This window comes from Haliaeetus leucocephalus, unplaced genomic scaffold, assembly GCF_000737465.1.
Source record: "Haliaeetus leucocephalus isolate CR32 unplaced genomic scaffold, Haliaeetus_leucocephalus-4.0 Scaffold201, whole genome shotgun sequence".
Lineage (NCBI taxonomy): Eukaryota > Metazoa > Chordata > Aves > Accipitriformes > Accipitridae > Haliaeetus > Haliaeetus leucocephalus.
This window is the reverse complement of record NW_010972637.1, coordinates 37106-54248: the sequence shown is the minus strand read 5'-3', so window position 1 is coordinate 54248 and position 17143 is coordinate 37106. Positions and strand designations below refer to the sequence as shown.

The 17143-nt window shown below is 39.3% G+C and overlaps 1 protein-coding gene across 2 annotated transcripts in view; it reads right to left on the bottom strand.

Annotated features, from left to right (window-relative positions):
• Nucleotides 1-5996: 5996 nt before the first annotated feature.
• Nucleotides 5997-17143, bottom strand: part of LOC104830848 (cyclin-G-associated kinase-like) — a 46486-nt gene continuing 35339 nt past the window's right edge. For both annotated transcript variants that reach the window (XM_010566019.1, XM_010566018.1), the window contains 5 exons: nucleotides 16866-16985; nucleotides 13247-13459; nucleotides 11660-11808; nucleotides 10081-10257; nucleotides 5997-7909 (listed from right to left, as the gene is read on the bottom strand). In XM_010566019.1, coding sequence (XP_010564321.1) covers nucleotides 7808-7909; nucleotides 10081-10257; nucleotides 11660-11808; nucleotides 13247-13459; nucleotides 16866-16985 — 761 coding nt within the window. In that variant the 3' untranslated portion in view covers nucleotides 5997-7807. The remainder of the gene's footprint in view (nucleotides 7910-10080; nucleotides 10258-11659; nucleotides 11809-13246; nucleotides 13460-16865; nucleotides 16986-17143) is intronic.

Sequence of the window (17143 nt, the reverse complement as noted above, 5' to 3'; positions counted from 1 at the left end):
TGCTGCAGCAGTAAAGGACTGGAAGTAGGTATCAATACATTTTTCAGCAGCTTTGCACTTTAAGAGTAAACAGACTAATAGAAAAACTAGCAGCATTTCTGTATGGGATACAGGGAGAAAGATTATTAGGTGAGAAAATGCTAGAAAACCTATCTTAAGTTCGGTCGTGGTTTCAGCCCAGCCGGTAACAAAGGACCACGCGGCCGCTCGCTCACTCCTCCCGCCCCCCTCCGGTGGGATAGGGGGGAAGACGGAGGAGAGGAAAAAAAAACAAACCTGGAACCTTGAGGGTTGAGATAAAGGCAGTTTACTGGAACAACACAAAGAAATTGCAACAACAACAACGGTACTAATGAAAAAGTATACAAAAAAGAGTGATGCACAGTGCAACTGCTCACCACCCGGGACCCGACGCTCAGCCACTTCCCCCACCGAAAAGAAGAGCCCACCCCCCGGCCTGCTCCCCCTTTATATACTGAGCATGATGTCACATGGTATGGAATAGCTCCTTGGCCAGTTCAAGTCAGCTGCCCCAGCTATGCCCCCCCACCTCCCAGGTTCCTGTAAAAAAAAAATTAACTCTATCCCAGCTGAACCCAGGACAGTTCTTATAAACCCATCAGACTATTCAAAGTAGCAAGCAAAATAGGAAAAACATGACCAATGGCAATGGCCTTTCCCTAACAGAACTTTGCTGTCCTTGCTTCTCAGCTTGCTAATGCTTCTCTTTCCTGTGCCATGCTTATCCCACCCATCCTCCTCTGATCACGCCCATCCATTCTCCCATATCCTCCCTGGTTTCCACCCTTCTCCTTCGGTAGTAATCCTACTGCCCTGTGGTAATCCTACACTGCTACGCTCTTATTTTTTTAAAGAAACTGTCTCAATGTCACCAAGTGGCTTGTTCCCAACTATAAATGACCTTGCTTCCCCCATTCTTGTTTGAAAGCAGGCAGTCAAAAGATGCTTCTGGGCACTTTGTTAGTACCGTCCCAGCAGCAACTCACCCTTCTCCAACACTCCGTCACAGACTTCCCAGATCTGCAGTCCTTCATCGCCACACATCCCACTTCCTCACCCTCCCTACAGGCTGCTCATTCCTTCCTCCTGCCTCAGTCTTGTCCACTTGTTCCTGCTCTCCTTCACTTTGATTACTGTCATGCACCTATGCAAGAGCTTCCCTTGGGGGACAGGATGGCATTGCACTGCACCAGGTCCTGTGCAAGAACCCCTCACAGTCCAGTACAGGCAGCAGTAAGAAATTCAGCTCCCAAACCACAAAGCACACTGCAGGGACGCCCCTCCAACAGGAGAAGAAACAGTTCTGAAGAGACACTTGGTTTCAAAGAGGTTTAGTCAACCTCAACATACTGATGAGAAGCATTTCTCTAATGCTTGCATATTGTTCTGAAACAGCAGTGGAAATGCTTTGGGTATTCAGGTAATTTCTCCCTTGCTCAAGAAAGAAACATCCAAAGTCATTTTGTTTGTTTTAATTGATCACTGGTTAAGTCGTAATACATTTCAAAGCAAAATATTCTGTTCAAGAACATTGTGCCAAACATCGTATCTACTTTTAAACAAGGCTTAATTTGACTATATTACCTTTATATACATACAGGTATAATTTTAATTTCACTAGTAGCAAAATTACTCAGTACACTGCATTTCTTGAAAGACAGCAAAAAATTGGACTTGAATATCTGTTCTGTCCTTCCACACAACCCAAACCAGAAAAATCACAGGTATAGAAAGTACAATCACAACTACAGGTATTAAAAAAAAAAAAAAGAAAAGAAAGAAAAAAAGACCTCAGAGCAAGCCAAGTCCTTATCAGAGATAACAATTGCTTCTAGAAGTCTATACTGCAAATATACAGTACATTCCACTAAACAGTTTCAGGAGTTCTCACAATGCCTCTTAATCCTCTTTTGGTAATAAAAGCTACATGACAACATGTATCCTTCATAACAAATGACTGAATTTGTATTTTTGGAGTGTATGTTGGAAGTTTAATGCAGTCTAAACTGCAGTCTACAATAAGCTCACCCAAACAGAGAGCAAGGAAGCACTGCAAGATTCATCAAGATCAGAACCACAGCTCAGCTGAGTCACCCTTTGCTCCCAGTCAGCGGGCATCTGGTAGCTAGAGCTACTCTGCACCAGGGACAGACTCAAGGGGTGACAAATGATACGCTCCTTCTACAGCTTTCACAGGTCAATCACCTGCTCTTGACAGAAAATATAAACTGACTCAAAAAGCACAGGCAACTGTACAAGACTAATTTGAACTTATTTATGAAGCATTCTTTACATTGCAATTGTTAGACAATTAAGGACACAGCTAAGGAGCAACAAGGTTTCCACTTTTATGCCACCCCTGAAATATTCCTGTGAACAGCAGAGAATGCAATGGCCAATGACCTATGCAAACATTCTGCCGCTGCTGGGGAAACTGCAATCTGGCCTTGGGAGGTGGAACGGTGCACATAACCCAGCAGTCCCAAAGGGCAGCTGAGATTTCAGTTATACTCAAGCTCTGCTTTGCGTTTTGCAAAACATTAATCCTATGCATGCAGCTCTAACATGTAGCCTGCATTCAGGAAGGAACCACTACTTAGTGCTTGTCAAGACAACATTGGAGGAACTTCCTAGAATTAGCAAGAAAATGAAGGTAAGGAAGGCATTTTTCACACGCACTAGTTACCCTCACAGGTGCAATGCCGAGGACTTTGCCACTGTTCCAAGGAAATGCACTTCATCAGCACTGTTGTAGGTTCTCCATTCTGTACTTGCTGAAAGAAGCTATCATTGATTATCAAACTATCTGAACTTTACCCGAGTGACAATGCACAGGAACTTTTCCTCCCAGGCTTGATGTCTGGGGATCACTACCCACTGCCCACTGACAATATTGAGCATAACCCCATGATTTAATAAGATTGTAAGTGCTTAACTGCTCATTTTCTTTCTCTTCCCTGCTGTTAAGTTCAAAGAAATCTGGTAGCACTAGGAAACACCAAACTAAGGTTAAAGACACCAACTAATTGCCTCCAACATGGTCAAAACACACCACTTCTTCATTTGGCAGGTTCTAGCCACACGAATTCTTAACACTAATTCTTCACAGATCTCTGTTTTAAAAGTTAAGTTGCCTGACTCTCCAGATCTAACAGCAATGTAACATAAGCAACTTAATTCAGAAATAACTAGTGGAAACCTGCCCTATCACTTTATAAGCCCTACTTTATAGCAACTTCTGCAAAAAAACCCAAGCACTTGGTACTGCCACTTGCCTGTAGCCAGTCAGTAGCACTTCTAAAAGGGCTGGAAAAGCAGGCTACAAACCAGGTTCTTTCTACTAGTCTAGACCTGTTTTTAGCAGAGGCAGGTAGGAATAGGTCAATGAAGAGAGAATTGGAAAACAACATTTGAGATATAGGTTAGAGTCTGGATGTTCTTCTCTACTCTTCCCTTCATCTATGTTGCATTGTTTTTCTTTGCTCTTACAATAACTATGTGAAACTACTCACTTTTAAGAACTGGATCGTGGTAGGCTGCAAAGAAGGCATGGTATTAGTCAGTTGTCATTAACAGACAAAGGAACTACATGCATGGGCCAAAAGGCACGGTGACTTGCTGCAAGAGTCAAGGAGATGCTTCACAACAAAACTTCAGGTGCCATGCATGAAGTCTGGTAGACACATCAACCTACAGAAGCAGATATAAAGTCTAGCTTTCAGGGCATGATTTCAGTTCAACACTTCAAAATTTAGCTGTGCAATGAATAATAAGCATGAATAGAAAATATACATTTTAAGCCCAGAAAGAACTCACAGTATCTAATCAAGTCTCAGCTTAATCAATTTTTCTGTATTCTATTCTAAAAGCTTTTCAGCTTGTGGACATTAAGAATACAGCTACAGTGAAATGTATGTGTAAGCGTTTGAGTGCAGTTCTATCCCATACAGCAGACAACCAATTAACAATGAAATACAGAGCATGAGAAAGGTTGAAAAGCCCTCAATCTGTTTTTTAAGCATTTTTTATGACTGTTTTAAGATGAATTCAAACAGAACTTCTGGACTTTTTCTTCCAAATGACACTCTCCTTTAAAAGCAACATTAAGACTCAATATATGTTTATATAAAACTTACCATAACTTCCCTCTTCCCAGATTCCTGTAATTAAAAAATTTAATATATAAACCTTACACTATGAAACACCTTTAGTAGTCCTCATGCTGCTTTATCTTCTAAAAACCCCAAAGCTTCAGTTTACTATGTTCATTTTCATCACCTGAATTTTTGAAGTTTGTTTACAGGGCCTTACTGAAATCCAACTTTTTGCACATTCTTGTATGCAACACAGCTAAATGACACAGTTACACCCCCCCCCCCAAATAGTTTCATTGTCAAGATTTGAGAGTTTACCAAACTAAGCCTCTCCCAGATTCTTAGCACCAAAATTCAACTACATAAAAAGGAGCAGGATAGAGGAATTGGCCAGTTCCCTCAGTGAGGACCAGAGCTGATTAAGCCATAAAATAAGTTGAGGGGTCCCATTAACTTGACTGAAGTTTCAGTAATCATCAATGGCTCTTGAAAGAATCCACAGTCAAACTTCAGTATTTTCCATAACTTTCAAAAGGAGAATGAATTTCAAGATATCTTCAGTTCCAGATAAAACACTTGCACTCATGTTTCCCTGCACACTCAAAATCACATCTAAGGTTTTTCTCCACTGTTAAAGAAACCTTTGCAAACAAGAGTAGAGAAATAAAAAGAGAAATGTAGGCATCGTCCAGAAAATGCTACCAAACATACAAAGCAGAGGAAGATATGTTACTCCCTGTTTTCAGTTTTAATTTTTTATATACATATTTAAGAACAGAACAGTTAAAAATGCATCCCTCAAAATTAAGTTGCCTGTATGTGCTGAATGGAACGTGGGTTTTTAAAGTAGTTCTTCCTTACTAAAAGCAGCTCCCTCAGAAATGCTTTGTCTCTCAGCTGTATATAGGAGTGCAGTCGCAGTCATTATATACCTGTGTATGTCTTTTTAAACCTATTATTAGATATCATTTGCCCTAGAACTGTAAAAAGCCATGCAGGTCTCCAACAAACCTATCCTGCCAGCAGAAGCCTTTAATTTCCATGGATGCAGACCATGCACACAAAGAATTAGTGAAGTGTCCCAAGGAAAAAAAAAATTAGCTCTTACTCTAAATCAGACAGCCAGTTACCCAATTTATGAAGAAATCTACTGAGATTAAAGACTGCTTCAAAGCATTAACTGAAATACAACTGCAGCTATGAATAAACTGAAATTGCCAGAGGAGGGGAACTTCAATCCATTCCACTCCTACCAGTTCGATGCCAGTGCCAGCAATAGAAGCCCAGAGCCTGGAGAGGGATCACAGGTCAGCAGCAGAGCACCTGGAGAGCAGCACGAAGGAATTCCAGCCATTAAGTCAGCTTCACTGGGGGCCCAACTTAAATGCCTCTGTGCAAACACATATAGCATGGGGAACAAACAAGGAGTTGAGACACATGCACGCCTGCAGGGCTATGATCTTATTGGCATCATGGAAACATGGTGGGATGGCTTCTATGACTGGAGTGTTGGAATGGAAGGATACAGGTTCTTTAGGAAGGGCAGGCAGAAGAGATGAGGAGCAGGTGTCACTCTCTATGACCAGCTGGAGTGCATGGAGCTCAGAGACATGGATCTGCTCAAACAGGTCCAGAGGAGGGCCATGAAGATGAGCTACAGAGTAGAGGTCATACAGCCTAGAGAAGAGAAGGCTCCAGGAAGACCTTATTGTGGCCTTCCAGTACTTAAAGTGGGCCTACAGGAAAGATGGGGAGGGACTCTTTAACAGGGACTGTATTGATAAAGATGAGGGGCAACAGTTTTAAACTGAAAAAGGGTACATTTAGGTTAGATATTAAGAAGAAATCCTTTACTGTGAAGGTGGTGAGACACTGGGAACAGGTTGCCTGGAGAAGCTGTGGATGCCCCATCACTGAAAGTGTTCAAGGCCAGGCTGGATGGGGCTTTGAGTAACCTGGTCTAATAGAAGGTGGCCCTGCCCATGGCAGGGGGTTTAGAACTAGCTAATCTCCAAGGTTTGGTCTATGATTCTATGAATAATATATAACCTTTCTGATCCATAACTGATCCTGGCTTCCATCTTAAAAAAAAATCACAGTAGCTAAATATATCTGAAGATACATACACAAAACCTTTTATCAGAGGTTAATAAGTAACTGTGTCGGTCTGAGCTTAGAGAGTACAAACTGCAACCTGTGTTCATGAGTCTCTAACCCATCAGCTCTCAGGCTGGCATGGCAGTGGAAAACCTCATCCACCACACTGTTCAGGTGGCATTAGAATCTCATGTTTTCTGTTCAGATATTGCTGAACAGAACAGATCTAGCAGCTAAACAACTACCTCTGATAATAGTACAGCTTCTCACTCAGTTAAGCATGCAAAATGTACAAAACAGCAAGATGATCAAAAATATCCCCTTGAATGTCTAACTGTACTGTTCAAAAGACTGCTGCCGAAGCTTTAATATCACAATACTAATTTCCAACATTTTCAAACTTGATATGAAAATTGCATTTTGTTATTACAGAGAGTATAACAGTCATTGGTCATTTGCATTCATTCACAAACTGCCTTCTGAACATGGATGAGAAAACATGGCAAGTTTTGCTATCAAGTTTTGTCTCTATTCATCTTGCACTAGCCAGTGCATGGAAGGTAGATGAGCAGAAATGCAACAGTCTATGAATACAGCCCATGTTTTCACATACACTGATGTCATGCATATCTCAAAAATACAAGAAGTTCAGACATACAGCAAAATGTGTTAAAGCACTTGAAATACTCTCCAGATGATAATGAGTAATGTAGTATTTACTCAGACAAATCAGAGTAAAATGTTTTGTGCTTACACTTCAAGTTTCAGAATAACATTATTTCTATCAGAGCATCTGAAGTCCAATGGAAGGAATGTTCCACTGAAATTGGAAGCAAAAGACACCATTTAAAGAGCTAGGAAAATGTCAGAGTACTGCCTTCCAAAGGTTCATAATAAATAACAAAATAGCAGGAACGTGCAGACCTTAAAGTCAAGATTTTTTTCTAGATTCACAATATGTAAAAAAATTTTTAAAAAAATCAAGAACAACCTTGGCTGACTATCCCACATTTGGTGTCTTTTTGGCTAACAACTGTTACTTTATTGTAAGAAACACAGGTATTGTCTGAAAACATTATTTACAGAATGATTATCAGACTGATTACATAAAATACAGATGAAAATATACACCTTCAGGTTTGAGATAAGCCAAGCAAATTCACTGCTGATAACTAAAGCACTTTGAATAAGGTGACAGGCACCAAACATCAAAATTGGATCACAAAACTACTGAAAGTAACAGACAAATTCAGGAAGGTAGAGGTAAAGCAAAGATCAATGAGATTGGAATGATTTATAATTAATACTAGTATACCAGAAATCACTTCACTGAAATTCTGTTTTACCATATTTAAAACTGAAAGGAAATCTTTACTCCCAGACTGTGATTTCTTGAAGTACTGAGCAGCTGTTTTCTTAATGCATCTATGTAATGCTTTGTACTCTACATCTTACGAAATACATCAACACATTTAAGTGCGCTATTAGAAACTCTGCTAAAATCATGGAAAAGCGCTTCATAAATCATTGGTGCAATAAAGTCACAACAATGCTCAGGTCCAGTTTTCAGAAGTAGTTCTGTAAAAGGTGAAGCTTTAGAAAAGGGACTTTGATCCCTGGTTTTCAAACTCTGACCATGCATCACTCAATTCCATGAAGATCATTTTGGCATACTGCTCATAAGGTTGTCCTGTGGCCTGAAAACAAACAGAACATATTAGAAGCATAAAAATATCAGGAATTACGTGACAAAGATCTCACCTCTTTTATATTTTTGCTATCTTATTCAGCAACTTTAGACTGCTGTGTGAATATAATCCTTCAGACACACAGATCTCTCCAATCTTATCCAAAGTTTGCCACAAGTATTTTAAACAAAGCCAAAAGCCTTGGTTTCCTTACATTACTTCAAACTTTTACTGCAATTCATAAATAACTGAAACTTAGCTAAAAACAGTTTTCCAAGCTCTTTTCATAACTAGTTTTGGTTAATATTAGTTAATGATGAAATTCAGTCATTTTTGGAATTGCTTCCTGACAGACCTTGCAGTAGCGTACAAGAATAAAGTTTAAGCACTACTTAAGATGACTCCTTTTGGATAGGATTTCCTGGAGAGGAATCTGTTGCCAATTGTGAATGATGTTAAGATTCAGCATTAACAACATAGCACTTCCTGCGCATTTGCCTCCATACTCAAAGATAGCATGCTCCTGATTCCCTGTCTATTTCACAGCAGCCCTGCCTCTGGGCCAACCCAATACCCATCATTAGTAAAGATCCAGTCCCACAAGATAAGTCATTTTAACAGGTTCTTTCCAACACAAACGGGAAGCCTGAGAACCCTCTCCAGTATCCTTCCCCGTCTCCTGCTGGTTGGCTTTTGCCAGCTGCAGTACTTTAAAGACATTTTTAGGGACTTGTAGGGTTCAATTATATGGAATTTAGTTATTGGGCCTAAAAGTAGCTCAGGGTCGCAAGAGCATTCCAGATGCCTTTAGAAGGCCTTCAACAGGATAAACAAGAAGACAGAAAAAGAAAGATCCCAATTAGAAAAACACAGGTGCACGTTCCACGATAAAGGGAATTTGGCACAAACAACCTCAATTCAGGGGCTTATCTCGACCAATTGGACTAAGACAAGTTTTGCATGCTCTAACTAACATAGCCAATTATATCTTGTGTGTATGCGCGTGTACAGAGTGAGTATAACTAACTGTATGTTATGTTTATACGCGTGGACAGTATCAATGTAACCAATCACAGTTTCTGCTTGTGCGCGTGGACACCAAATGCTTGCATGTAACAGCCAATCAAAGCTTCTAAACAACTTAGAGAATTGAATAAGAATGATCAGCTGGGCTCAATAAAGTGGCAACTTTAATCATCGTATTGGTGTTCTATCGTTCGGGCCCCGCATGGAATAACCCTAAACCCTACGGGACTGCTTGAACTCAAGGTGGCAGAAAAAAAAAAAACAAGGAAGAAAATACCTCAAATAGACCTGTGTTCTGACTCTGATGTGTTAAGGGGCTTACAGAAAGCACCGAAAAACCACCACAAAGGTGGAGGAAGCCACATGGCCAAGAACTGCAAAGGATGGCAGGAAGAAAAGAATGAACAATGTCTTGTTTCTCTGTTATGGATACAAGATGACATAGGACTTAAACTACTGCTCACTGAACCACCATTGAAGGCAAGCCTGAAAATTTAAACCAGGTATATTCAATGCTTATCTTTATATCTAAAACACAGCCTGGAGCAACAACTCAGAACAAGAAGCTACCTTCATACAGTGGGAGACTAACAAACAGCAATAGAATGCATTAAATACTTTAAAAAGACAACTGGAATGTCATATTCATCAAGTATTCTTCAACTGCTAATTTATTTACTCTAGCAAAGTTTACATTTTCTAGTTCCCAGTAAAGTTGTTTAGTAAAAGAGGTTCAGTAGGTTTTTCCCCAGTTTTACTGTGGCAGCCTCTGAGTCTTCATACACTGATGATTTGTTCTAAGAGACATGAAGTATCTGCTGGTAGAAATAAAGCAGATTCCACTAATCAGCTCCCAACCTGCCAGCAGCCAGTCAGAACCCAGCATAACTGACTGGTGCTCAGTACAACCTTCACAGGATTTTTCATTTGTTAACATTTATCTGTTGAATTCTGTGTTGTGTCAGGATGACAAGAAAAATCCTGTACTACCTGAATGCAGTAAGACACAAAATTCAGAAGACAATGTAAGCAAAGTAAAGAGCACCTAGGGTGCCAATCAAGAAGCAAGGCTGCAGCATCTGTCATTGACTAGCATGGTGTAGTAAAAGCAGTTTGCTTTCCTCCTAAAGGGAAGATCAGAGGAACACACTCACCTTATCTGGATGAACTACAAGCACTGCTTTCCTGTAGTACTTCTTTACTTGTTCAGGAGTCACTAGATCTGCCATGCTGACTGGTTTCCACTTATTTTCCCCTTCCCAAAGGACTGTATGAAGAGTGGATATTAACGCTCTGATATTTCTCTCCTTTCCTTCAATCCATTCAAGAATCTGGGAAAACCAGAATGTATAGAACTGAATGCAGCACTGTAAGCATTCTCAGCCTAACTAGAGACATAACCTTCATTCTGTGCAGGAGTACAAGATTAAGACTCAAATACAGCTGTTTTGCTGCATTCACCCCCCAAGTCCAACTGTCTTACTACATTCTTCTTTCTGGCACCCAGATCATTAGCCATGCAAAAGTGGTATTTCGCATCTGCCACTAGGGAGTAGCTCATTGTTATTAGTCTATTGCAGCAATTCAGTCGCTGCAAGAGAAATTACCGAGATAGTTACATATTACAAAACACTGTAAAATTAATGATAAGAGAATTGACAGCAGTAATTAAAAACATCCATTACAATTACACTAACTCCCTGTCAGGGCACAACGTTAAGTTTACTAAAATTCTTACTTGTTTTGTACAAAAGTTTCAGATCACACATATTAATAGTTAATGTTTACTTAAGAAACCTGCAGAGGTGCACAAAGTAAAGTGTTCTTTCAGATATCCCCATGAAAGCCGATGAGAATAACCAGCCATTAAACAGACTTTAACAGCAATATTCAAGCCACTGTGATATAGTGATACAGTGTCTTCACTGAACACTGCGTTATGCAGTATGAAAATCTCTGCCCTCTATCAGCAACACGTATGGTAAATGAAAATCTGTATTTACCTCCATTTATGGTGATTTGTGTTAAAAGGTACCCATGCAAGCTGTGCATGCTCTCTTCAGGTAAGACACTTTATGAAAATGAATTTCAGCATCCCCCCAAAGTTCTTTCATAAACTTTTCTAAAGCACCGTAAAGACTGCAAAACTGGGAGTATATTAATATGTCATGTTATGAATGAGTAATACATAAAAAGTCTGAAGATCTGATCAGGTAACACCCCACAGACTAGTTCGATAGCCCATCTCCAGAACTGCATCTTTTAGTAATTTCTTAGGACAGCAGTAGCACTTGTTAACTGGTAAATGCAAGTAAGCAGTCACTGAAGACAGCTATTCTCACCTGCCTGGTTTTTTAAAGTGTAGTTTTGTATTATCAGCCAAATCCATCTTTTCTAAGGAGACCTTTGCAAACACTAGAGATAAAGAACAGTTCTGGCTTCAAGAAATGGACTGACAGGAAAACAGGTTCTTAAATTCTCCAAGCTTAGCTGAAAGAAACAGGAACTTGTGTTCCATCCACACACTTTGTGCTACTGTCACTGCTGCTTCATTGCCAACTGACTCTTGTTCATGCTAATTAACTTCTACAGTCATATGACTTAAATACAGATAAAATTTCATTCTGCTTTATCCGTTTGCTCTGTTAGACATTGTATCCTTCTGCTCTGTTATCAGCAGTTCTAAGCATAAACTCAGATTTGCACTTAAATCAAAATTACTGTTAAACAAACCTTGAGTTTCAGGGGATCCATATCTTTAGACATTTCTTGTTTTCTCATCTCAGCAATGGTCTTTGGTCCCTTTTTATCAGATTTAGCTGAAAATCCTTGATTAGATAAGAGATCCTCGAAGTCATTTTCTGAAACTTTTGGCTTTTGACCTATGAAAGGAGAAAAAAAAACATTAAATGAAAAGTTACATAGGACAATACATTAATGGGGGAAATATATTGCACTTGGATACACCTGCATGACACTTCTTACTACCATGATAAATATTCTTCAGTGGCTTGATAGACGCCACAAGATGAACAGAAAAATAGGAATAAAAAAGATTATTGACAAGCGTTCAGTCCAGCACAACAGATAACCTCATGTGCATACATGTGACTCAATACTTGCACGTTCTCTTTTTTCAAAAATGGAGTAGATTTGAGGGAGTACACATCTACCTATTCATGATTTTGGAAATGTTTCCATTTTTCCATTGTAAAGTAATTCTAACTGCTGTGCAGCAGTTTTTCAAGTGACCACATACACAATACTCTAGTCAGAAGTATGTAGTCCACACTTAAATATGTTGAAACTTACACAGAATAATGAAGGGATAAGATATAAACATGAATAGTCATTACAGAACCAACAAATTTTAGAAAGCTGTAGAATAACTGAATTCTGAAGAGGCCTCTGGATGTCATCTAGTCCAATCCTCAGTCAGAACAAGGACAACTAGTAAATTTCTCAGGCCCTTGTCCAGTTGAGGTCCACCTGTTTTCAGGGATGACAAATCACAACATCCTCTGCTCCATTTCAGCATTTCATCATGCTAATTGAATTTTTTTCCCCTGTTCTCCAATCAGACTTTCCAGTGCTGCAACTTATGCCACTACCTCTCCATCCTGTCACCTCTTTCCAGAAAGGATCAACAGAATCATTTCAATTTACAGAAGTACCTGCTGTTCACTTATACACCAGTTAAAGGGAGGCACAATCCTAATACCAACACATCAGGAAAATAAAATTTTCAAAGAAGGTTAATGTAGAAGAGGCCATTCCCACCCCTATACCTCTAGGTTTGCCTATTCAGTTGGAACATCTTAACAGACTGGTTCCAAGAATGATTCTACCTGCTCCCATCCCCATCCCTGTTTGAAACACAAGAATTTCCAGTAAGTTTAACCTCAGTCTTGTAAGACCAGCTACTATTCTTCAGCTAAGAAAAATGTTGCATGCTTTTACCTGTGTATCACAAGTGGACTAGCATGAAGCAACGCTATCAACCATCTCTCCCTGGAGAGATCAAATTTACCTTTCTAACCCAGTGATACAAAACCAGTACCCATGTGGGTGAGTGAATGTAGCCTTGAGACTTTATGCCCAGACTTGCAAATACCTGAGCCACGGTCAGCTTGTCTCTGTGATATTCTAGTGTAGCTTTGCAAAAGCAGGACACCAGATTTGCCAAGCTCTTTTCTGATTTCTACTAAGACACAACCTAAACGTAAATAAAAAGATGAAGGTACAAGAGTTTCTGCAGTTAACAGCACATCTGACTAACTTCACACAGGCCGTTAGAAGTAATGCCTTCAGAAAACTTACCAAAGCTTGGGGTTCTGACTCCTCTTTCTTCTCGTCCTCCAATAACACTGAAGTTTACTGTGTAATTTGGTTTAGCTGCTGTGCTGGATTTAGTCTGGGACTGCCATGAAGCACTTTGTGGTTTTGTGGATTTCTGCCACTGATTTCCCAGCTTCTGAGATGGAACAGTCTTCTGACCAAAGCCACTACTTGAGAGCCCACCACTGGAGGAACCTAACAATAAATAACTAAATTAGCTGTTCAGCTTGGTACCTGTCACCTGTTTAATACAAGTCAGACAGTTTGGTCTTGACATCTAACCACACAGTTTACAGTGATACTACTATACAAGAGAAAGTGTGTGTAAAATGAAGTCTTATAAACAAGTAACTTGGATGGCAGGAGCTAGAGCCATTGCTGAAAGTCTTCTAGTCTCTTACAACTCAAGTTCTCAACCGTCAGTTTTAGCAGAAGCATTTGCTCTTGTCTGATCAGCCAGGCATGTGTAAGGCCACAAAATAATTTGGCAGTGACAATAGTTCTGCCTCCCAATTCATCACACTTCAACATCTGTTAATATACAGAGGACACTGAAATACTAGTGATATGATCAAGAAAATGTAATATATTGAGAATGTTTTCAAATGAATGCTTTCGAAGTCTCCAGTGACTTCTTGCACTACTGCTTAAGAAAGATGAGAAGATTATTCTACAGTAGCATTATCACGGAATGTTGCACATGAGTAAAAAGAGCACTGAAGCCTGCAGGAGATATTGTTGTAATCACCCTGGTGTGATCTATAGGCTTCTGTCTATCAACACAATATTGACTCAAATTTTAGTATCCCATTTCCCTTCATTAAACCAGTATAAATAATACTGCTTAGCAGCTTCACCCGATACTCACTTTGGGAAGAACACACAGGGCCTTTTCTCCACTCTACAATACTCATTGTAAGCAGAAAAAAGTTCCAACCTTTTAAATTCATTATTCAGCTTCTTGTCTCACTGATGAGAATAAACCTGAGTTGTTTTTTTTAATTCTAAACCAAGCCACCATTAAATTGCCCTTGATTGACTTCCTTTGGAAAGATTCCTAGAAACTCAATTCCCTTGACAAGCTGCATATATCCACAGGGAAAAAAATAGCATGATAACTGAATTTAGATGCATCTAGATTTTTTGGAAGAGAAACATTTTATACCACACTTATGGCATCCTAAAACAGATTAAGACCTCTTCATGTTGGAAGCATTCCCTAAAAATGATGGAACACAAATTCAAGACTAGCGGTCAAACATGGTCCCACACCTGAAGCCAGCCAGGAAGTGTAATATGAATGAAATATTGATACTTCAAAACCTGAAATCTTTATCACTTGGTCTTGAATGACAAACTCATGATCCTATCTCATTATTTCTTAGAGGAAGGTAAATTAGTATTTGCATCTCCACACACATTATTAATCAGCTGCTGATGATTAGAACCTAACTTTCAGCTCAAACATATCCCAAGCCAGTTTAAACTTACATGTTCTTGTTTCTATTTTTCCCCCCTTTTATTCACCCTAAAGCCTTAGAAAAAACAGCTGAGCTTGCCTGGGTACACACAGCAAGGTAAACTCAGTTTCCTCTTTCAGAACTGGTTCCCCACACCTCAGCTCTCCTGACAGCTCTCTTTTGTAGCTTCCATTCATAGGTGTAACAGCTTACACAAGAGTATGTCTCCCCAGGGCCATGTACAAGATACCATACTATAGCTCTAAATACCACACCTCATAAAACCTAGTATTGCAATAAGAGACCTGATAAAAATGTAGGATTGCACTGTTTTTTCATTAAAACACCTAATTGCATGGTCAACTCAGTCTTCAGTAATTTCTAACCTGTGAAATTTACAGAAAAAAAATCCCTGTTACTAGTCAGAGTACATGACCTTGCACACTGAAAAATAATCTCATTGTCCTACTCTTTCAAAACATTCTACATTCATTATTTCAGTCTTCAAGGCCAACAAATTCTTCCTGTAGGACAAGCCAACGCCTCACTATCAGCAGCAACTTTTCCAACACCACATTCGTACTTTCTGGTACAAATTCATTCTTAGAAATAAAGAGTGAGAGAACACCAACTATCACAGAACACGACTGGTATCCTACCACGAGCCTAATACACTACTACTAAATACCTTTAGCTATTCTTTTCTGCTTATATAGCATTCCCAATTAAGCAGCCTTCACCCTCATAACTCTTCTTCCAGAATAATGACTTGTATGTGAAGGCCAAAAAACTCCTATGAAAAATAGAACACCAACTCTAAACTCCAGTTCTTACAACTCCCTGAAAATTCAGTTCAAGCCTGAGAAGGTTAACTAGCACAGTGGTATCTGGCTACTTTTTAATGCAGTCTTTTTTCCTATTGAAAGTTACCTGAAAGACTAATGAATTGATCTAAATCCTGCTAAAATCAGTACAATTTCTTCCACTGGTTCGGTGTGCACTACACCTACATCTCCAAGTTATTTTTTTACTGTCACACTATTTATAGACTTAATGAGTCCATATTAACATAAATTATTAAACTGGAAATTTTTTATAAATTATTTACTGCAGAGCAGCCTTAGTGATACTGCTTCAACACTAGAATTTTGCAAGTAATTATGCACAGGCAACAAAGAAGACAAACATTGTATGTTACCTTGTGTTTATATAAGATAATTCCACCAAGAGAGCACTCAATTCAATACACAATGCTAACTGCCAAGGCAACAGGACAAAACATCTGTCAGCTCCACGCTAAGGGAAAAAACACATTTCTGCAATTCAGCAACTCAGTAACTATGGGCTGTTCCAAATCGTTCCCTGGACTCTTGGCAGCTAGTCACATTTAACAGCTACAAATCAGGCATTTGCTATGGCAGTGTGGTCCTGAAATGCAATGACCTCAGCTCTTTTTATTGCCCTTAGTTTTAATGGTGTTTGAGAAGGCTGCAGGGCTAATTTCTGAGTCTGGGTTGAATATAACATCCTGTGACAAGTGTTACTCTGCAATGTGTCTCATTTTACATAATCTCTTGTGCACACCACTGCAAACTGACAAACATTCATAACACTCATGGTATTGGCGTACAAGTATGGGCTTGATTTGTGCTCATCTTACAAATATGACAGATTTGAGTAGCAGAGCTATGAAGGCCTACTGAATTCAAAGGAAAGTACTGACTTAAAAGGACACAACTGCCACTTTGGATCTAACAAAGAATTTAATCCAGCTTTCATTTCATATCCTTCACGGCACAGTTATCAATGCTAGGTAAGAAACCTCATGCTCAGTTACTGAATCACAACCCCTGGTTTCTCTTACCTTCTCAACTAGATTCTTAAGCATTAAGTACTTATACTGTTTCTAAATCACAGCTGTGATTCTCTTCTGAATATTATTCTGGATGTTTCACACAGTCTCTGTAAAGATTCAATCTTTTCTTGTTACTTGTCTGTTCTCAGCAGCTGCCTAAAGCTGGTTGTTAACAAGTAAAAGGAAACACTTCCCTTTATATAAGCTATCAGTTACATTTATTGGCACAAAAAGCAAATCAAACCATAGAGGCATTAAGTATAGGCTCTTAAAAATAAGATATTACCTGGAAGACCAGATCCAAGATTGGCAAGATCAGCAAAAGGATCAAAGTTCTGAGATTTAGCCTGGCTGAAAGACAGGCCTGAAGACACACTGGTCTGGCTCCCTGTGATAAAAGCTTGACCTGTATAACAAGAAAACGTTATCATGTATTTGGTGTATTTGGAAATTAAGAGAATGAATAAAAGTACTATTTCCACAACACCTCGTGTAAACCTCCCCAGCATTCTGCTCCATGGCATCTTTTACCTTGACAAGAATCACCGTTACTATAGACGACAA